This window comes from Clinocottus analis, unplaced genomic scaffold, assembly GCF_023055335.1.
Source record: "Clinocottus analis isolate CAN_PGR_092001 unplaced genomic scaffold, fCliAna1.0.p SCAF_1, whole genome shotgun sequence".
Classification (NCBI taxonomy): domain Eukaryota; kingdom Metazoa; phylum Chordata; class Actinopteri; order Perciformes; family Cottidae; genus Clinocottus; species Clinocottus analis.
The window spans coordinates 16,767,235-16,789,339 of NW_027175820.1; the positions used below are offsets into that span (position 1 = coordinate 16,767,235).

Genomic DNA, 22,105 nt, shown 5'->3' on the forward strand with positions numbered 1-22,105 from the left:
TAAATAAACATTACGAACAGCACGATGTTCTCTGCATCGACCGACACAGACATGGACCACTCGCAAAAAAGCACAAGGCTGCGATCCACTCTGCATAAAGTATGTATTGTGTACATCATATGTGACGGTCAACGCTCGGCTGCGCCGTGCGGTGTTCAATGTACAGCTCCAGAAAGTATTGTGAACAAATGAGTCCTTGTCGGCAGAATCGATAGCGTTCATACAGGAAGTCATCATGACGTGAGAATGGATCTTGAAGAACTCTCTCCTTATTAAACTAATGTAACTAATATCGCTCCTTCATCAATGACAAAGGGAGCTGCTTTTTGTCTGGTGGGAGTCGCCAACTTATCCAGTGAACTTTCACTAAACCTGCTCTCGACCAGGTTAAGGGATTTCGATGTCTTGATATGGAGATTTTTCCAAACTTGCTTCAAAGAACCGAAAAGCCCGACATGCTTCATCTAATCCTTAAAATTATCCAGCTATCTTAACTCAGTAAACCAGGTACGTAAAATAGGGCCCAGGTGTGTGTATTGTAGAGTACTTGCCCATAAGTGTGCTGTCACCACACACACACACACACACACACACACACACACACACACACACACACACACACACACACACACACACACTTGCATGCTGTCACTCACAGCCTTGAGTTGTATTAGGAAGCCTCGTTGGCCTTGTCCTCCCTTTCTTCATGCAGCCAATTAGGAGCCATCTCTTCTTGCTCTCATCAACGCTCCTCCTCCACTCTTGTCAAAGTTATTTGACACAACAGGGGAGAGAAGACTTCAAAAGACTCTGTTGTCTTTTGTTTTTTACCCCCTCATTTTTCTCTTTCTGAAGCCCAGAGTGAAACTACAGAGGTGCGGGGATGACAACACACACAGCTCAAAGGCCTGCCCTGGTGTCTGCAAAAAAGTGAACTGAAAGGATGGTTAATGTTAATGTTGATATGAGTGTATGTTCATTTCTGTATTTAACTGACACACACAAACACAACCAACACTCGAAACGTTGAAGCCACTCAAGCTGACACGTATTGTTTTCTCATGATTGTTACACTATGGACTGAAACTTTGTTAAACATGTTGGTTAAATATTGTAATATTGTGTTGAAAGTACAAAATTACTCTCCCATGACCAATTTCTCTCAATCTTTTAATTCATTACTAGCCTCTTTAAGGACCCAGAGTGGCACTCAGGCTGTGATTTTCCCTTCAGAGTTCCTCACTTCATCTTTAAAGAGTCATTAAGAACATGATGTCATGATTCCCATTATTAATCTTGCATGATAGTTTGCTTTAAGCTGATGAAAGTTTTAATTCACAACAAGCAGTCAGTTTGACTTGAGGTACATCATATTGGGTGTTGTGACGTTAGGTGGCGGTCAGGGCTGGAAAGCAGGTCCTTTTTGTAGATGCTGTGTTACTACAGTCACTCTATATTTGAATTTTCCTCTCTTTTTTCCTTGTTTTTTTTCTTTCTTTTTACCTTTTGGACAGTTGGCCTTTCAATGCATTTCTCTGCCTCTCTCGTTCACACTTTCTCTCTTCGTCAATCTGTTATTGTCTGACTGCGCCCTCCTCAGGGGTTTTGAGTCTGACTGTTCCCAGCTGAAAGTTAATATTTAATCTGCTGTTAAATAACACATTGTTTATGAGTCACTGCCCCTTATTCAGACACATTTAGTGTATCGGTTTTGTATGGGTTGAGCACAAAATTTGGGAAATATTGTGTCATCCTGTAAAAAAAGAAAGAAACATGTCAGCAGCCTTTTCAAGCTACCGGCACCCTCCAGGCGCAGTTTCCCCACCGATGGTTTATAAAAATACACTGCAGTAATATTTGGTGCTTTGCTTCTTTTGCTTTGTTTGTAATGGACAGGGCATGCTTATGAAAAAGAGAAAGAAAGGTAGAAATACAGATATCTATTTTTACCTTGAGTTTCCACCGGCTGCATATAGTGACTACGAGCACTATTTGGAGATGATGCCTCGCTCTTGCAATGAATTTCGGGGCTCACTGTTCATTCTTGTTTGCTAAATCAGTATCTGATGCCTTCTCAGTTGGAAGATAATCCATTGGGATCTGTTTCTGCCTTCAGTGTTTTTTCTGCCTCTGTGAGATTGCAGTTTGGCTGATATATATTACATCAAATATGTCATAGAGGACAGAGGTCTTATCACATATAAAGAGATCTAACATGCCAACAAAAGACAGCCAGACTGACATGAATGCCTTTTCAAGAGTGTGAGGCTTTCAGCACAGATCTTCAATCCGTTCAGATTCTTTCCTTAGTTGCACAATCTTTCCTCTTACTGGAGACATTTCAAGGTATCTCTGGCAAGATTGTTTTTGAGATTAAAACATTCGAAAACTCTGAACATTCTGAATTGGGGGATTGTTTTTATTATAATGCTTTTAGTTCAACAGGTCCTCTGGAATTTTTCAGCCCACTTCATTAGCTGATTAATTGTGAGTAGAAGGATTCAAACTAAATTCACTTCCTAATGTAGGAAATTCTCTTAGTCTCTGGATTCCACTTCAGCCGGATGGATTCCTCATGAGAGGGGAAAGAAAGGTTGAGAAAATAAATGAACTAAACTTCAAACTGGTTGCAAGTCATGTAGAACTGCGTGTCTTAATTAAAATGATGAAACCCCATGTACAGGTAATAAAAGGCTTGTTCAGTTTATGATACAATTGAAAACAGAGTTTTTATTATTTTTTGCCCTGGAAATATATTTGTGGCCGATCACAGCATTGCTAAGTTACTGGTGGTGGAGCAGGGTCGTCCTTCAATCAAAGGATTGGCGGTTCGATCGCCGGCTCTACTAGTCCATGTCGCTGTGTCCTTGGGCAAGACACTTAACCCCCATTTGCCCTCGCAGGCTGTTCCTGCGCCGTGGGCGTGAGTGTGAATAGTAGATGGTCCTGCCATCAGGTGGTGCCTCGCATGTTCGCCCCTGTGAATGATGACATGTAATGTTAAAGCGCTTTGAGTGGTCAGAAGACTAGAAAAGCTGTGCCGTCCATTTACCAGATGCCTCTCAGTCGCAATGTGAGGTCAAAACTCACTGTAGACTAATATGGCTTTGAATGTGCCTTCATAAACTTCTCATGCCTTTGTTCCTGTAACACAGTTTCCCTAAACAGGAGGGATGCTCTGCTCTGCGTGACAGTCCAAATATAGTTTATATGAACTAGAAACCATCGACAAGTGTAACTGTTTCTGTATCTGTTAGCCCTGTGATCGATAGATGACCTAAGTAGCGTGTACACTGCCTGTTTCCAAATGCATGCTGGGATTGGCTCCAATCCCCAGACTGGAGAAGCTGTTCAGAAAACAGAACAATGGATTAAACATTGCTTAGTAGCACAGTTTTTCTTTCTCAACAAACATCACATTTATTGTTAAAAAAAAAGTTTCCTACGATTAACCTCAGATCCGTCTTTTTTTTTAATTGACCCATCTTTGGCTTTCAAGCCCAACCGCCGCATGAAGGTTATCCTTGGCCAGCTGTCCCCATCAGGTTTTAGTGTGCAGCTTGCAGCTTGCTGCTCCAATTTCATCTAAGGGCTCATCCAGGGCAGCCCTATAGCTGATAATCCATCATAGCTGATGGTACTGGGTGCTACACACACACACACACACACACACACACACACACGCACACGCACACACACACACACACTCACACTATCTAAACATTTTTCTTTTAAAACTAAATTATTTAGCTTTTTAAAGTGCATTAAAACATAGTACGAAATGTGTAGCCTACAGTCAGGCATAGTGTGTGTGTGTGTGTGTGTGTGTGTGTGTGTGTGTGTGTGTGTGTGTGTGTGTGTGTGTGTGTGTGTGTGTGTGCGTGTGTGTAGTTAAAGCTCCTGTATGGGAATGTGCTCAGTAAAAAATTCAAACCCATCTTCTCCTCCTACTCATCACCCAGAATACAAATTCCAAAGCACAGAAAATTGAATTAAAACTCTCTCCCTCACATCGCTTAAGAAGTCTCTCACTTGCAGTTATCCTTTAAACTTCGCCTCCCCTCCTTCCCTCTTCAGCTCTGTGTTGCTCTGCCTTCACAAACTCTCGACATCTTGCAAAAGAAGTTGGAAGAGATATGACACTTTAAGAAGTTGTGTTTTTGTAAACCACTTGACCATGGAGTGATTTTCATAGCAATTGTCCTGAGAAAACGTTGAAGCTTATGAAGGCAGAGATTTTTTTTTTTTAGCATTGTGACGACTCCTGTCCTTCGCTGCCAATCTGTCCGTCATGTTTTCCAGATACCGGGCTGCCCCCTGTCCATAAAGCCCTGACTGTACCAGCAGTCTCTCTCTGTCTGCCTCGCTGCTACATGGATCCTCTCAATTGCTAGTTTCAGGTCTTCTTCAGTACAGCATGATTTTTATTGAGTAAATAATGGTCACGCTCCCATTTAGTGGGAAATGCGGGATAGAGCCGGTTGTGCTTTAGGGCGTGGCTACCTTGTGATTGACAGGTCACTACCACAAAGTTCTCCATGTTTTCGTCTTCCAACTTGTTTTTTTTTTAGTTCATAAAAGCTAATTGTGACTGTTTTGGTCGCCAGGAAATGTTGAATTTATTGATTGGTTGTACTTAACTCTAGCCTCTCGTGTCACCTCTGGTTGCTAAAAATCAAGATGGCAACAATCTAAAACCTGACTATTGCTCTTAACATTGTTCACAGACTCAATCTTAATTTGGGTCAATCTGGTTGGATAAAGCTATCTCTTGTTAAAACTTTATCTTGATTTGTCCCGTTTGTTTTGGCCAAAGTGCCGGCTCCTAACAGAACATTATCCAGCTGGTTTTAGATGAGACAGATTTACACGCTCACAAAACAGTTGTTAACATGCATTATTATCCCTTCCTTTTTTCTTCACCTTCAGGATTTGAAATCATCATAGTTAGTCGTTCTCTCTTCATTCAAAAGTTAGAAAAGGAAAACTAATTTACATTACACATTTATCACTTTGTAAAGTGTAAATTTGTGTCTTCAACAGAATGAATAGAAAGTTTATCCTTTAAGTAGCATAAACACCAGATGCAGCTCGCTGTGTGCTCATGATTTGTTTAATTAAGTCATACTTGAAATTCTAGTTACTGTAAGTTAACTTTTGAATACACGGTTTTTGATCAGGGACAGGTTTGTATGGTTCCACCTGGTTCCTCTGCTGAAGGAGAGAGTTCTGTAAACATGACAGTATCTTTAGATACTGATCTTTTTCTTCAGTACATTGTTGCATTGTACTTCAATTTTCTTCTGGTTTTAGGAAACATTGTTTTAAAAAAAAAACAACAACACACAATGCAAACCAAACTATGAAACCAACATTTTGAATCAGGTAAAATAATCATTTTACATGACCCCATCAGCCTTTTTGTATCCATCCATTCACATATGTTTCTATCCATCTTCAAGAATATGACACAATTATGTCTGTTCTCTTGTTGAGACCCACCTTTACTGTGAGCCAGCACTTTGGATTCAATCCTGATGGCACCTGAAAAAGGCCTTTGTGTTTAGTTTGTAGCTCTTAATGCTTTAACATTGTGCTCGTTACTGTAGGAAATTCTCACTTTTGCCTTTCTTCCTCTGTCTGTGAATACGTCTCTGCCTCTGTCTTCCTCAGCATTTCTGTGTCTGCGACTTGTCCGCGTGTCTCCTTTTCTCTGTTACATTGAATAGTCCAATTTCAGTCACTTTATTGGTATGACCGTTAAAACAGATAGCATACAAAATATCTTGCCTTTCCACATCTCGTCTCTCACCCTCCTCCCCTCCAGACGCACACGCTCCTGCCTTCGTACCTTACCTCCAGCTCTCTCTCTGACCTTTTATTCAAGCGTTTCTTCTCGCTCTGCTCTTTATCGACATCCTTTCTTAGTACCTACTTCCTCTACCACTTCACCTGGACTGACCACTATGCATTGTCGGCTCCCCGGCTGCAGTTTCCTTGGAGATGCGCATGCACACACGCACATGCACGCACACGCACACGTAAACCGTGCACACGGAGTGGATTCCTTATTTTGCTCGTATGCATTTCTACTGTATGTAGTCAAGCGTGTCTCTTGTTATCTGGTGCTGTAGATGTGTTTGCATGTGAATGGGCATGAGTGTGTGTGTGTGTGTGTGTTTGTGTGTGTGTGTCACCAAAGGGAGTCAAAGCATTATGCTTGTATAGAATAAGCTTAGATTGACAGGCAGACGGACTTCCAAACCACACGGCCTGTCTTCTGTCCCAAATACAGGGCTTGTCTCCTCCTCTCATTGCTCCCTGTCATTTAAGTGTTTTATTCTCTGCCTTTCTGTCATCTCTCCTCTATATCCCAGTATAATTACGGAAGCTTGAGAGGAGAGACACTTTTCCCTGTCTCTCCGTATCATACATATCTTGCTAAGCTACATTGACTAGAATAGCCATATGTTACACCTAAGGTGGTTTGTGTGGCATATGTTGTGCAAACACAGAAAGAAACAACGCACACACAAAACAATGAAAGACGCAGAACCTTTGCTGCAAAAAGCCTCGCCAGCTGTTACTGTCCTCTGCCTGTTTCTCTCTCTGTGTCTTTCCGTTGCTCTCATTGTATTTTCCTCTCTTAACAGATGCTTGTGTTGCTTTGAGAGACCCAGAGGTTGGTGGGAATGATGGTGTAGGTAGTGTGAAACACACATCTAAAAGCAGAACTTACACGTCTAAGGCGTGACTGAATTGGCTGTGCTTACATCTCATCTTTTGTTCCTTTACTGTCCTCTCTAAGATTAATTTATTCCTTAATGACATTAAATACAGGGGCGAGTGTTCATTGGAGTGTAGCAGGACAGCAGGCATAGAGAGGCGAGATGACCTGTGACAGTCAAGAGATGAGCTTAAACATTAGATAGCAGGGGTTCACAGCTTGCCCACCAGGGTGCCCCATTAAGCTCAGTCTAACACGATTAAAAGATTTGAGTGTTAATAACTTATAAAAATCCACAGGAGGGGGCTTGTTGTTGAAGGCAATACATGTGTGGGTCCATAAGAGAAGTCTAATATGATGTGAGACATTTAGGCTACACTGTTAGTTCAACATAAACAAAACAAAATGTAATTATTAAGATTGTGTCCAGCTAAAATCATGCAAATATCCAAACTAGAAAGAGCATTTCATGCAGAAAATGCATTGGAATGCAAAAAGCTGAAGCTTATAACTGAAATATTTGAAAAAAAATAGCTGAATATAGCTGAACATAGTTGAGTATAGCTTAAATTAGCTGAATATAGCGAAATATATTTGGAAATTAAAGAATAGCTGAATATATATGAAAATAGCTAAATAGATATTAATATAGCTGAAAATAGCGGAATAGATAAATATATAAATAAATCGCAAATAATTACTGAAAATATAGAAAAGGCAAAATACCTGCTGAAAAATGTTACAGTTCAAAATCATTTAACGCGCGTACACACGACCATAATAACACGTTAGCGCGGCCGTTCACTCGCACTCGCTGCCGTTCACGCAGTTGGAGTCACAACAGTTTGAAAGTTCTTGAGAGTTCTCCTGCTTTACCCACAAAGCAATTGTGACACGCCACGGCAACAATGATTTGAACTGAATTACCCACAATGCAGTGCAATTCCGCTCACACGTTGTTTCAGACACAAACTGACAAACTGACACATGTTGGTTTATACACACGTCGTTTCAGACACAAACTAACACACACAAACACACGTTGGTTTCAGACACAAACAAACACAAACTAACACACACGTTGGTTTCAGACACAAACTAACACAAACTAACGGACACGTTGTTTCAGACACAAACTAACACACTGACACACATGAAATAGAAGAACTAGAAGAATAAAAGGTTTATTAAATATTTGAAGAACAATAGTTGGAATGCTGAAGCATTCTAACTAATGAAAGTCCCACATCATTGTGTAATTTTTTTATTTTTATGTCAAAATGTCCAAACCTTGTACTTAATTAGTTCAAGTATTCTGTAATAATTCATGATTTGTCAACCCACCCCCGGCAGGAAGCTACTGCTGATTTTAGCAGCGCTAAGCTCCACTCAGAACGGTGTATGGTGTTGTGTGTGTGTGTGTGTGTGTGTGTGTGTGTGTGTGTGTGTGTGTGTGTGCGTGTGTGTGTGCGCGTGAGAGAGTGAGTAGGAATTTGTCTGTGTAAGACTTGTCTGAGCACAACTCTAATCAAGATATCAATATGTGCTGTTGTAACTCTAACTGCACACTGATGTATTGTTCAGTTTCAAATTAGAGTTAATTGAGGATCTTGTTCCTTTTACTTTATGCTGAATTACATTGACTCTGATATCCAGTCAAATTTAACCGGGACAATTATTTTAGTTAATGTGCAAAATACATTTTGCGAGTCTCTAGAAAATCTCTGCAATGAAAATATTGCGTAGTTTAGAAAACGCAACGTTATCACTTACAGCCTGAAAATGTATCTCCATTCATTTTTCCCTGGTCTCTCTGGTTAATTCTGTTTTAAGGTGACGACCTCCTGGTCTGAAAAGTGACACCATTGCAGACGTGCCTAAAACTCCTGCTCTCTTTCTAAAAGCCGGCAGGGGGTAACTCCTCTGGGTTACAAAAAGATGTTCAATTGTATTGAATTTTATGAGAAAATGAGCTACATCTGACACAATTCATTACCTCAATACACATTGTAGTATGGTCGCAACTGCTGGTTTCAAATCTTCTTCAATACAGCATGGTGTTGCTTTATTAAATTATGGTCCCATTTGGAGTAAAACACAGGATAAATAAGGCTATGCTTTAGTGTGTGGCTGCCTTGTGATTGATTGTTTTTCACTTTAACCCTTTCACTCCATGACTTCTCATTGTGTATGACTTAAATATTAACTTGTGTCAGAGTTATCTACAATAACCTTTAGTTTACACCAGTCCTAAAATAATACATTGATTTATCAATAAGCCATCAACAGTTTGCCCATAAACTTTACAGCCATGCTAAATGTTAACATTACCTGCTAACAGGCGCACAATGGCAATGCTAACATGCTGATGTTAAGCTAAGCAACAACTTAATTTAGCATGTTGGCATGTGCTAATCATACAACCCAGATTGATTTGCAGAAATTTGATCATAAATCAAATCATTGGTCAAACTCAAATGTTTACGTGGTGAAGCTGTGAAGCAAAAATGCTGAGGCATTTTGTGTGCAGAAATGTTGCATATCGACACCATCTTATGCTCATGAAACCTAATGAAGCCATTAGCTGTCTTTGTTTGCTTCTCTTATTTTTATTTGCCTTCTCTCCTCTCCTGTTCCCCGGCCTGTCAATTTGGGCTCACTGTACATTGGATACGACAGGCTTTGTGAATGGAACGCTCTCAAAGACGATGCCAGTCACACACTTCTTTTTCTTTTCTCCTCTTCTGAGTCCTTCCCTCCCTTCTCCCTCTCGCTCCTTTCTCCCTTCCATCCGTCTCTTCAAAGAACTGAGCTGTTTCATCTCTTTGTCGGAACTCACCCTCTCTCCTCTCTTTATTATTTCATCCCGAGAAAGCTCAAGTGCGGCAAGCACACTCCTATGGAGGAGTATAAGTACTGTTTGCCCGCGCTACACAAACCCCTGATCACTTCACATCACTCAAGTCCTCACAACAGACACAACCCCTACTCCCCCATCCTTGACTGGCTGTCTTTTCACTCTGTCTCTTTTCCACTTCTTTTACTCTACATTCCACAAAGCTATACTTAATTAACATATTACATTAACCTGTGTATGTGGCCGTGACTTTGTATGGCCTCAGACGTGTGTGCTGACAAGAAGAATTTACGTAAGACATAAAGTTGGGGATTTGCACGCTTTTACCTTTTTCTTTGCTGCTTTTGCTAGATTTAATCACATTAATGGGGTTGTTTTTCAACATTTTTGGTATCTCAAGAGCAAAGACCAAAATATCATAGGAGGGCAATACAAAACAGTATTTTTGGATCTTACAGGGTCAGGGTAAGGCCAAGCAAAGTAATTCTCAGGATTGCTGAAAAATAGACCTAAAAATTTCCTATTGAGAAAAAGCATATATCTGTAGTTTTAAAAAAAAATCCTGCCTTTCCTCTTGGGTTGCATTATCTGTGCATGTCAATAATCTATACTGAATATTTCAAAGAGAAGAGTCACTGTCCTTGGATATGAAGCCTGCAGTGCTGCCACAAAACTGCTGCTCTTCGTTCCTCTCTCTGGTTCTCTCACTTTTCCATTACAGTTTTTTTTGTTTCTCCACCTGCCTGCCCTTCTAATCTACCATCAGCCTTGCAGTGATCCCCCTTTATTAGCTGTATCTGTCAACTGATACTTTTGTTGATTGCACAATCTCTTCCTCAACTTGAAAAATACATAGTCACTCACTGACAAACACAGGAACACACGAGACACAGCCACTAGGTATTACGGCATGTATCACATACACACTGTTGAACACACCCTGACGCGTCGATTTCATGACCCTAGAAAAGGCCTCCATTGGTGTGGATGAAATAACTAGCTATTAGCATTGGCTGAATTCAGTCAATACTGTTAGTTAACTGTCTAATTCATGGTCAGATCCACAGGAAAGCATGACCTATTCAAATATGAAAACACACACACACACACACACACACACACACACACACACACACACACACACACACACACACACTGATGTCTACAACAGCACAATTATGAGAGATGCTCACTTTTTTATGTAGATAAATCCATGCAATGACTACTGACGCACAAAATGTAAGCCACACTTTGAGAAAAACATATTGAATTGCTAGGCATACGGACTATTATGGTTTATTATTTGATAAACCGAATACTATTCTGTTGGAAAAATAATCTGCTGCTTTTCCTCATCTGTCTCTTTTATCACCTTTTCTCTGGGAATGTGTTTCTTCTTTTTGCTTTCTGCCTTAAGCTCCCGTCAGGGAAGTGATGATTGGTGCGTGTATGTTTGTGTGTGTGTGTAATTGATTCACATGCTACTGTTGGCTTATTGTCCCTTCCTTCACAGTGGTCATTTAATCAATACCTCTTAGTGCGTTGTGTAATCAGGTAAAATCTGTGTTTTTCACTGTCCTGACCAGGCTGCTTCCTTCCTCCTTCTAGTATCACTTTTTGACAGACACCAAGCTTCTCAATTCACTTTTTCCCATAATAAATGGTTATTGACATTTTTGGAAATATGCACAATCTCTTTCTGGTCGGCTGGGCTCGGCAAAAAGACTCAACTAGAGCATGGAAGCCCTCTTTCAGCACTGATGGAGCAGGAAAGTCTGCTGGGTTTGTGTATTCTTGACATAATTATTATCCCCCTTGTATGTGTGTTTAAACCTGGTATTTATATACAGTTAAAGGACAGATGGGGCTATAATAATATCATTAGTGTTATAAAATTGTAGAATTGCATTCTTGTGTAGGATTGTCTCTGATGAGTGTGATCTAAGCTATTCCAATTAGCTGGATTTAAGCAAGGTGTTATTGTGAACACAATTAACAGCTGGGTGCCAGACATGCAATTGGCATCTCAAGAGTGCAGTTTAGGGTGAACTTCTTCTTGTAACCCATAATTCAAAATAAATTAGGATTGTTAGGATAATTCAAAGGAAGAATCTCATGAAGAAGAAAATAACAAGCTTGTTTACCCTCCCCTATACACTTTAGTTGGTTCACATTTTAAAAGAAAACCAATTTTATCAGCGCAAATTATTACAATATCCCATTTCTCATTTCTCAGTCTCTTTGATGTCAATAGTCCAAATGTACAATATGCTATATGTTTACTGATGGCTGTTCTGTGTCCTCAAAGTGGAAAAGGCAAAGAGGTGTGTATTGTCTTATGGGGTAATTAGGAGAGAGCATTTCTTAGATTACAAGCCAAGAGAGTGTCACTGATTTTGGATGAGGATCCAATAATATAATTGTTCAAAGATCAAGCATTTCCAATCAAATACAGAGAAACAATCAAGCTCAGCTCTTTGTGTTTTCAGCAGCTTGATTAAATTTGCTGTGCTATGATATTTAGATTTGGCTCAAATACTCACTTCAAAGTCCTGCCACTCTTCCCTGCAATGTGTCTGTCCTCATCTCTCTTCAGCTGTCTCTCCTCCGCTGGACCACACCTACTCTAACAGTTGTCAGCAATCGAGTGTAATGCAGTAAAGAAACAGGCGGCTCTTTTTGACTGGCTGTCCCAAAGTCAAAACGTATTGATAAAGCTAGGCACTCAGATATATGTAAAGATAACAATGTAATTCATTTTCCAAAATTCCCAACATGTTTTTATCTCATGGAATATTCTACTTCGATTCTTAGTAGTTGTCTTTTAACCTTTTCAGAAACTAGTAAACACAGCTATGATTAATCAAAAGACTAAATACAACACTTTTACACCTGACTAAACACCTAGATTATATATACATATTATATATTTAATTTAAAAAAATGGAAGTTGGACACGTTACATTCTCATTGTTCTACTCCTAATGGTAGATAGTGAACACATAATTGTAATCACCAATGGCTTAATAGATAATAAAACATAGATGCAAAGAAACCTTTGGAAAACTCAACTGCAGTAAGTCAAAAAAATCCTTATCATCAGCACAGACTACCTTCCAACCCTGAAGTCCTTCTGAACCACACCCTCTCATTGTGCACCATGTCAACGCATCATCAAAACAGCCTCCCTTCTCCTCTATAACATACCTCTGACCCTCACTGTCACTTACTGCTGCAGAGATACTCATTAACACATATGTAACAGCCAGGCTTGACTACTTTGTATCCAACACTGACACAAACCAAGTCCTTAATAAACTCCAATACGTACGGAGCTATACCCACCACTGGCTCCCGGTTCAAAACAGGATAAAGATTCAAGATTCACATCACCACCTGTCTGACCTCCTCCATCAGCATGCCCCTTCCCAACGCCTCAGATCTGCCGACCTCCTGCGGGTCTCTAGAACCACGGGTGTTTCCAGTCATCTCTCTCCCCCAATTCAAAAAGGCTCAAAAATCTCAACCACCACTCTCCCAACTTTGGAAAAGCTCTACATAAATGTGCTCTGATATTATTATAGCCTAATTCCTAATGCATGTGATTAGTCTCATAACAAAATGTTCTGTTTGAAATATCTGTCTCCATTTACTGTTAAGTATCTGGACTTCAGTATTAAAATGGGCATGTTAATGGATATCAGTAATATCAATTATTCCTTCGGTTTAGTTTTTAACCTTTGAATCTGCCTGAAGGAGAAAGGGTAAAAAGGCAATTATATTGGGGTGTAGATGTTTCCAAAAACCGGAGTTAAAATTACACGCAAGGCCGGGGAAAAAAATGGCTGCTTGCCTATTTCATCCGGGTCTGAGTTTGGAAACCTGCCACTAAATTCATCAACAATACAATTCATGTTTGTGTGAAAGACACAACGCTGCCTTGAGGGAGGTTGTACCTATTTAGTGGCAGAGGGAAATATTTGTGTGACTTTCTAAAAATACTCTGGAAAACAGTGCGAAGCGGACTCATTCAAGCATACGCAGAAAAATAAAAAATGTATGTATTCATTCTTTCTTTGCGTGTGTTTGTGTTTATATGAGTGTGAGCAGGGAAACATCAATCTACAGTTAATTGAAAGTACCAAAGAGGCGACTGAAGGTTAAGTCTTTTCATTTATAACGGCCATTTAACAGGTAGGTCAAAAGTTAAATCAATGTCTCGGATGCATTTTGATATCTGGAGCTCCAATCGAGCCAAAATGAAAAGGACGGGGCCTTGACATCAACCGCCTGATCTCTCACTGTCCTGTCTGCAGAAAAGAATCCTGATAAAAATGATGAGGCAATATGAGTCACTCAGGCTTTTGGTCATAAGGCTGTTTGTGTGCGTGTGTGTGCGGGTGTGTGTGTGTGTGTATGTGTGTGTGTGTGTGTGTGTGTGTGTGTGTGTGTGTGTGTGTGTGTGTGTGTGTGTGTGTGTGTGTGTGTGATTAGTCTTTCTTTGGGCCAGATGAACACTTCCATCTATTGCAGTTAATCAATAAAGTCTGTGACTTTTCCCTTGGGTACCCACTCTCCACTATTCCTATCTCCTCCCGCTTTCCTTTTTTTGTAGCCTACTTGTGATGGCAGGGGAAGGGCCAACGCATCTAAATGGTCTCTTGTAAATGAAGTGAATTGAGACCTCATCGGCATGCATGAGCGGCTCACATAAAGTAACAACGCATATCAATCATGCTCTGCGTGTCTTCATGTTCGACAGGATTCATGACCTTCTGTGGGATTCCTCTGGCAAGATACAGTATAACACGCGTAGAAACACACACAGACATTGACACATGCCTGTAAGTACGCTCACATATCAACGGCACACACGCACAGCCTCTCTTGTTCACTCTTTCAACCACACACACGCTGCTTAGCACTCCGTCAAGCAGTCACTGCTGTTTGACACCAGCTCTCTTGCCTCATCATTAGTTTTAGTGAGAGATGTCCTGTCCCCTCAACAAAAACAAACATGGCAGGCGGCGACGAATCAATTAATCAGACGAGGCATTTGCCGATAGTTATGTTTCACTTACAACTAATGTGCATTGAATGTCTCAGAAAGTTTCCAATAATGCATGGACAACAATTTCAATCAGCATTCCCTGGAACCGTTTTGATCGATGAATCATCAAAGTCAGATAGATTGCTGTCAAAACAGCAGCTTTTTATGACTGATGATCGTCTTCCACATGGACTGAATTGATGCACCTCTGGACACAACACCGGGCGAGTGTTTTTTCTTATGCTTGGGCTTTGGCCAGATTTAGATAGATTAGTTGATTAATTTGCTATTTTGTTACTCTGTTAAGATGTTTAGTTTTTGCTGTTTTGCTGATATTTGCAGTAAAATTGCAGTGAATCCTAATATATTAGTGTACACTTTATGACATGAATGTATTTGGATGTTCTGTATTTTGAACGCTCATTGACCCTCCATAGAAGCCTGCCAAGACAGAAATCTAATAATAATAATAATAATAATAATAGTACTACTTACCAATAATAGTAAAGACGAACATTCAAAACGGAATTGGAATTAGGAAAGAAATGCCACACATGTGGCAGAGAATGAGCCGCAGGCTTTAACAACAATCCGCATTTACTTTTGTACGACTAAAATTACCACAGAAAACAATTAATTGTTCATTCTGCTCCTATTCTATGATTCATGGCTCCCAATTTAATAACAACATGAACATATATACATATATTTCATTTTTTTAGTCATTCTAATTGAGTCGACCTAAGTCATTCATGACATTTTTGCTGCTTTGTTAGTCATTAAATGTGTAAACTTAAATGTGATCTGTATATTGTGTTGCTAAACAGCTAAGCAGTATATTACAGTTTATATATTAAAGATTATGCACATTCCAAGTTGTGAACTTGGAATGAACTCATCATTCTGATTGTGTCGTTCTCATTGTGAGAAGAACTCATTGTTAGGTTGTAAAGACAGAAAGGGATACTAGATTGTTACTGTGAGTGCGTATAGAAGATTGAGGGAAAGTCTTGGTTGTGTAACATCTCGAGTCCGTGTACTTTGTTTGCTCCACTCTTTTGTTTTGTTTTGGACTGCAGTGACCTGTTAAGCAGCCTCCATCAAGCCCCCTCTCTGGCCTCACTGTCACTCTCTCCTCTTTGGCCGACTACTTTACCTAATCCTTTCTCTGTTTTATGATTATTATTACTATCTACTTCTATTGTCAATGTTTCTTTCTTTCACTTGATTTACCCATTCCAATTGATCACTTTCTCTCTCATTTAAATACATACATTTGTCTCCTTGGCCCGACTTCCCGTTCTGCTTGCCTCTACTGTTTGTCTCCTCTTCAGCATGGCTTTTTTTTTGGTGCCTCACTGCTTTTCTGTATTCTCTCTTTTCTCTTAGTTTCTTTCCTCTTTCTGTATACTTGTCTGTTGTTGTTCTGTTTCTCTCCCATTTTTGCTCTCTCTCTCTCTCTCTCTCTCTCTCTCTCTCTCTCTCTCTCTTTCTCTCCCTCTCTCTCTCTCTCTCCCTCTCTCTCTCTCTCTCTCTCTTAACGTCTTTTCTATCTTGCCTTTCTTGTCTCGTCCTCTCTCTCGGCCTCCCTTCTCCTACTAGATCAGACAGTTGAAGCAGCCAAGCTGCCGAAGGCGAGAGCAGACAGAGGAGCTGCTCTGTTCGACCTCTCTCCCTCTCCGGAGAGGCAAAAATAATGCCGGCACGCAAATAAGCTGTAAGGAGACAATTATTCACAACTTATATCGTCTCTTCGACTTTCTGAGTTAGTACGGCACACCTCTGTAACTCCACATAGTGTTTGTAATACTATTATTCTTTCATTGGTTATATTTTGATTCCTAGAGATTTGCTCCAGCCAAACTTTGGCCTAGAGGTGGCTTGTTACTGGAAGATCATTGGTCAACAATAAACATAACTAAGACAATTTGGGATATAAATAAAAAGACATGATCTCTCATCTCCTATTAACTGCTATTAACATGCCCTTCAGCGAGACACTTAACTCCCAACTGCTCCACAGGATCTGCTCAGTGTTGAGCAGATAGAGACTGTAATTATACTGGGCAGTCCATGTGTGTCAATACAAACGTAAACTGTATGAATGCTTGCTAAATAAGGCATTCAGACAACCGTTTTTTGTTAAATTAGTACTTTTTTTCTTTGAAGGGTTAAATAAAATCTGTTCAAATCTCCAATCTTCTACATCCTGGAAAATCAAACTCATATTCGCATATGTTGAGTGTTTTAAGTGTTTTGGTGTTTTTCATCAAGTGCACTTGAACTTTTTCCACTTGATTTATTCTTCTCCTTTGAGTCAGACACCATGTGCTGTGAGACAGAGAGACACTGAGGTTAAGACGGAGGATAGAGAAGGGCCACAGAGCAAGAGGCCGAGAGCTTAACAAACAGCCTTTTTAAATGTAGAGAAATGCTGCCACTGTAGTGAGGCGTGCTGCGGCCACGTGGAGCTACACGTGTGCAGGAGCAGGCATGTTTTGCGAATATGAGCATTTGCATGTACGTGTATATTATGCTACTTTGGTAAAGCAATAGTTGTGGTAAGTGAAACAGGCCTTTGAAATAATAATAGAAAGTCTGAAGGGGTGAATAATGGACTGCTCTGTTGATGAGCCCCACAAACGACAGTGCAGAACATTATTACCAGTATTATATAAAAACAGGCATTCACACATATATCTACAGTGTACACACACACACACACACACACACACACACACACACACACACACACACACACACACACACACGGACACGGACACGGACACATACTCATTCAAATGCACACAAACAGGAATGCAAACATACAGTAGGCATTGTGGGAATCATACTACGCACTTGCTTTCTATCTTCTTTCTCAAAACATCCATTTTCAGAGAATTAGAAGAAAAGATATGATGACTGAGGGTAAACATGGAGCGGATTCTTTTCATTCGTCCCTTACAGTCAGCTGCCGATGTGAAGTGGTATTTTCTTAAGATCTTCAAAATGCCAATTATATACAAGGAGGCTCGTTTTTGGTATTATCCTCTGGACTTTAACATATATTTTGTAAGTATGGAGTATGCGGTGTTTTGTAAGTGCATGTTTGTATGCAGCTAAAAGCCAGTAGCGTAGGTTTCTTACCGCGACTGAATGACCTCCAGTCTTTTTTCCCTGTCTTGTTTATTGAAAAATCCCTTTGTAGTAAAGTGGCAATGTCACTTAATGTCACTAAAAAGTACAGATATAAGTGGGCAGGCACACTCACTATGTCCCAATACCTTAAGCTATCAACAGCTTCAGCGTGTTGCATTTCAGCAAATATGCAGCGACAGAGTTAGAGAGTCTATTTTATTTTGAACTTGATTTCTGGTTCGTGATTGCGCCGTGTGTTGTAATGTATGATCGAGTTGATGTTTAAGGTGAAAGGGCCGCCCACTCGCTTCCTGTCTCTTCAATGATAACAGTTGTAGAGCGCAGTGAGAATGTGTTCCCCCTGTGAATCGATGCTAATCACATCATTGTGCTTCCCCCGTCCCTTTCTCCTCTCTCTGGGGTTTCACACTCCTCTCTGGCCTTTTCCTTTTCACCCGCTGTTTCTCTCGCTCTGTCTCTGTCGCTCCCCTCTGCGCTCCTGTCTCTCTTCATCATCTGGGAGGTGAAGCCATCTGACGCTTCTCGCACGCAAGTCAACCCTCCTCGTGGGTCAGCTTTAGCACACTACAACATTGCAGTTGTCTCCGCTGTAAAGAGCTTCCACCGTGCATCTATCATTCATTTGTCCTGCCGTCACGCCGTGTTGTTTCTTTACTCTTGTAAAGACGACCCGGGTACAAAGTTACAGGCAATCGGTTGATATCATTTCAATATGAGGAGTTGAGGGGATCTCACCTGTGTTATTGGTTATAACAAAACATAGTCAAATGAATAGAGTGAACCATACAATTTACTTGAATTTTTAGTGTGAATTTTCAGAACATGCTCTTGTGCTGCCTAAAGGGGCTGTTGCTACAAGTTTACTAAGCAGCCGGGTCTGATTATGACGCAAAATAAAATGGCAAGTTACCATAATGTTGCTGCAAATATTATTATTTTTTTTTTTTACCTCAAACTCACTTTGCAAAATTGACAATTCATGTTGCCCTTTCTTCACTGGCCCCACCATGTGATATCACACAGTCTGACACAAGCAAGCACATTTTAACCAACACTTATTTAAACCCATCTTGTGTACGTTGCTACTGCAAACTCTCTACTGTGTAAGACAACAGCGCTGCCCCAGATTTTGACTTTCGATTGGAGCCTAACATTTTCCAATAAATGCCCTCATCGCTCATCAAACACTGACACACGTAACACTCCAGCCTTTTTTCAAAAGGCTTTGTTCATGCAGATGCAGAGTAATGTGATCACTTATTTATCTGAGTCATCAATACTAGCATGAGTATTACACATGCACCCATAAGACAATGACCTTTTTTTCTCCTTCAGAGATGTTACTAAATATGTAATGTGTTGTTTTTTTCTCCCTCTGTATTTTGTGTGTGTGAATGTGTGTATGTCCCCATGGCTACATAACTGTGTCTGCATGTGTGTGTGTGTGTGTCCATGCGTTCACTCACAGCTCCAGCCAACGCCCAGATCGTGCACTCAGGCGCAGCGTGTAACGTCAAGGATGATAACATCAGTGAGAGAATCTACACCATCAAAGAAGGAGACACACTAGTGCTTCAGTGTATTGTTAAAGGGCACCCACGACCACAGGTAAGCGTCCAAGCCACCTGCCGAGAAAGGTGTGTGCCGGAATATTTGTTAATGGACTGTTTGCCATGCATGATGACGCTAATCTGGATATCAAGGATGCTCAGAGCCATGAATCAGGGTCATGAAAAACCTGGAAAAGTCATGGAATTTTAAAATGGTTATTTTTATGCCTGGAAAGGTCCTTGAAAAGAAATCCCAAAGTTTTGGAAAAGCCATGGACATTTGTTTTATTTATGTGTTCATGTTGTTTATTTATTTTTCAATTAATATGCCTTTAAAAGAAAGACATTTAAAATGTTAGCAGGTGTGTGCTCTCATGTTCATTCCTTTAACCAAACTGTCTCTCCTTCCTTTGTGTCATTTAAAGTACACTGTATGCTTTGGAATTCTCATTGTTAGTTTAAATACAACATTTTCTAATTTTTTATGTTTACACCGAGATTTCACAAAATGTTTGATCATGGAAATTTAGTTTAAAGTTATGTAAAAGTCATAAAAAAAAATCCATTGGTCAAAATGTATATGAACCCTGCGTGAATTTATCAGAAAATAACACCCATCTAATCGGCAGACAATCAAAGTTCAGGACTTTCCTTGCCAGTGGTGTAGTCAATGAGCCATGATAGCAGTCAGACCACTTCCATCTTTAAGGAATTCCAGATGTGCAGACATCTCTTACTTCTATCTTGCTGGATTGTTAAAGCATGTCTCAGATACTAGCTAATATCTATGTCCTCATATTTTCCTGACACAAACATAGCAATGCCTGAGGTCGTATCAAGCTGCTGTTGTATTAATGCATGAACACCTCCCTAAATCTGACCAAACCTCACTTTGTTTACATGATGTGGCTCTTTTCAGGCTTGCATGTTGAGGTAAAACAAGCTGGTGACTAAAAAGACTACAGGCAATGTGGACATATTCTAGGACGGGCATCACTTAAAAAACATCCCCTGCCCTTGAGAGCACAAATGATAAGATATATCCACAAGTCATTTGTTGTGTTATAGTGTCACTGTGCATGTGCTTGTGCTAAGTCGCACAATATCTTTCTTCATTTGCCTCACAGTGGCACCAACTAAAACCATGCCTTGCTTCATTGTTCGCAGGTCGACATTGATATCCGTTGGCACCCACATGAATAATCTCTGTTGTTTGTGAAACATTCAGTATGTTGTTTTGATGAATAAGCCCGGCAGTAGCTCAGGATTTAGAGAATATGCTTGTGACTTAAAGTTACAGTCACAGTTCATTTGTCTTTTAGCAAAGTTAATAATGCAGCTGCATCAGTGGATCTTTTACATCTTTAACTTAAATCAGCTTTAATGGCCATGTACATTTTCACATACATGGAATTTGACACCGGATTCTGCGCTTCGTACTTGTTTACAAAAAATGGCATATAGAAATATACACACACAAAGGACTGTATATTGTATATGTTAAGATACATACACAATACATTCATTATTAAATCACAATATAACATTTATAATTTGCTGTTCACTACATTGTACCACTGAAATTACTACTTTTTTAGCTATAGAAAGAAGAAAGGAAGCACTAATGCTGTTATACAACAGCTGGGACGGGGTTGCACATGCTGCGTTTGTAGTACAGCCTATTAGTTGGTTAAAACACCTTATTCTTCTATAAAGAAATATTTTGAGAGCAGTTAAGCCAACGCACACACTCACACACACACACACACACACACACACACACACACACACACACACACGCACACACACACACACACACACACACAGAGCAGGAGATGCATCCAATAGTTGACACATGTGGTTTCCTGGGTTGAACTCCAGCAAAACATGTTGGACCAGGGTCTTAGTGTGTGCGTGTGCATAAGTGTGAGCTTACAGAACTAGATGTAAAATGAACGAAGGTGACTGCAGAGGGGTTGTGTGTTTTGTGTGTGGGAGTGTGTGAGGTGAGAAATGCAGTGTTCCTCACGGGTGAATGTCCACTGGCATCACATCAACATGAATAAAACAGTGCCTGGGTCTAGGCCTTGTTTTCTTCTGTTTGTGTTTATGTGTGTATCAACTGTGTGTGTGTGTGTGTGTGTGTGTGTGTGTGTGTGTGTGTGCGTGTGCGTGTGTGCGTGTGCACGTGTAAGAGGCAAACAAATCATTTGTACGTAGCTGCAATATCTAATCACATGCCTGTTGACTTAACCAGCATATACAGACTGGGCTGTCATTCCTCTTTCATTTGATCCATCCATCTTTCACTGGCTCTTTCTCTCTCTCTCTCTCTCTCTCTCTCTCTCACACACACACACACACACACACACACTCGCACACACACACACACATACACATGCACACCACATTTACAATTCTCCCAATAAATACTGACCGACTTTGAATACAACTTTTACTTTCACCGGTGCCGGAATAATAATCTCTATAAAAAGTCTCTCTGAAAAACACATACTACACAAGTTCATTCCCCTGGAGCAGTTCAAAGATATAGGAAATTGCGTCAGTGATTGCTTGTTCTCTGGGTCGGAGGTGGAAGTGTATTTTGAATAATGATTACATTGGTTGCATTGTCAGAATGTAAAATGCACAGTATACTGTATAGTGGTTACACAAGCAAGACTTACACTGCCTCCAGCAAAGAGACATTGTTTGAGTGAGTGAGTGAGTGAGTGTGTGTTTGTGTGTGAGATAGAAAGTGT

At 40.2% G+C, this 22,105-nt stretch overlaps 1 protein-coding gene across 2 annotated transcripts in view; it reads left to right on the plus strand.

The window, feature by feature from the left end:
• LOC137798324 (MAM domain-containing glycosylphosphatidylinositol anchor protein 1) overlaps positions 1–22,105 on the plus strand; it is a 160,469-nt gene that overhangs the window by 26,529 nt on the left and 111,835 nt on the right. For both annotated transcript variants that reach the window (XM_068595435.1, XM_068595443.1), the window contains exon 3: positions 19,262–19,401. In XM_068595435.1, coding sequence (XP_068451536.1) covers positions 19,262–19,401 — 140 coding nt within the window. The remainder of the gene's footprint in view (positions 1–19,261; positions 19,402–22,105) is intronic.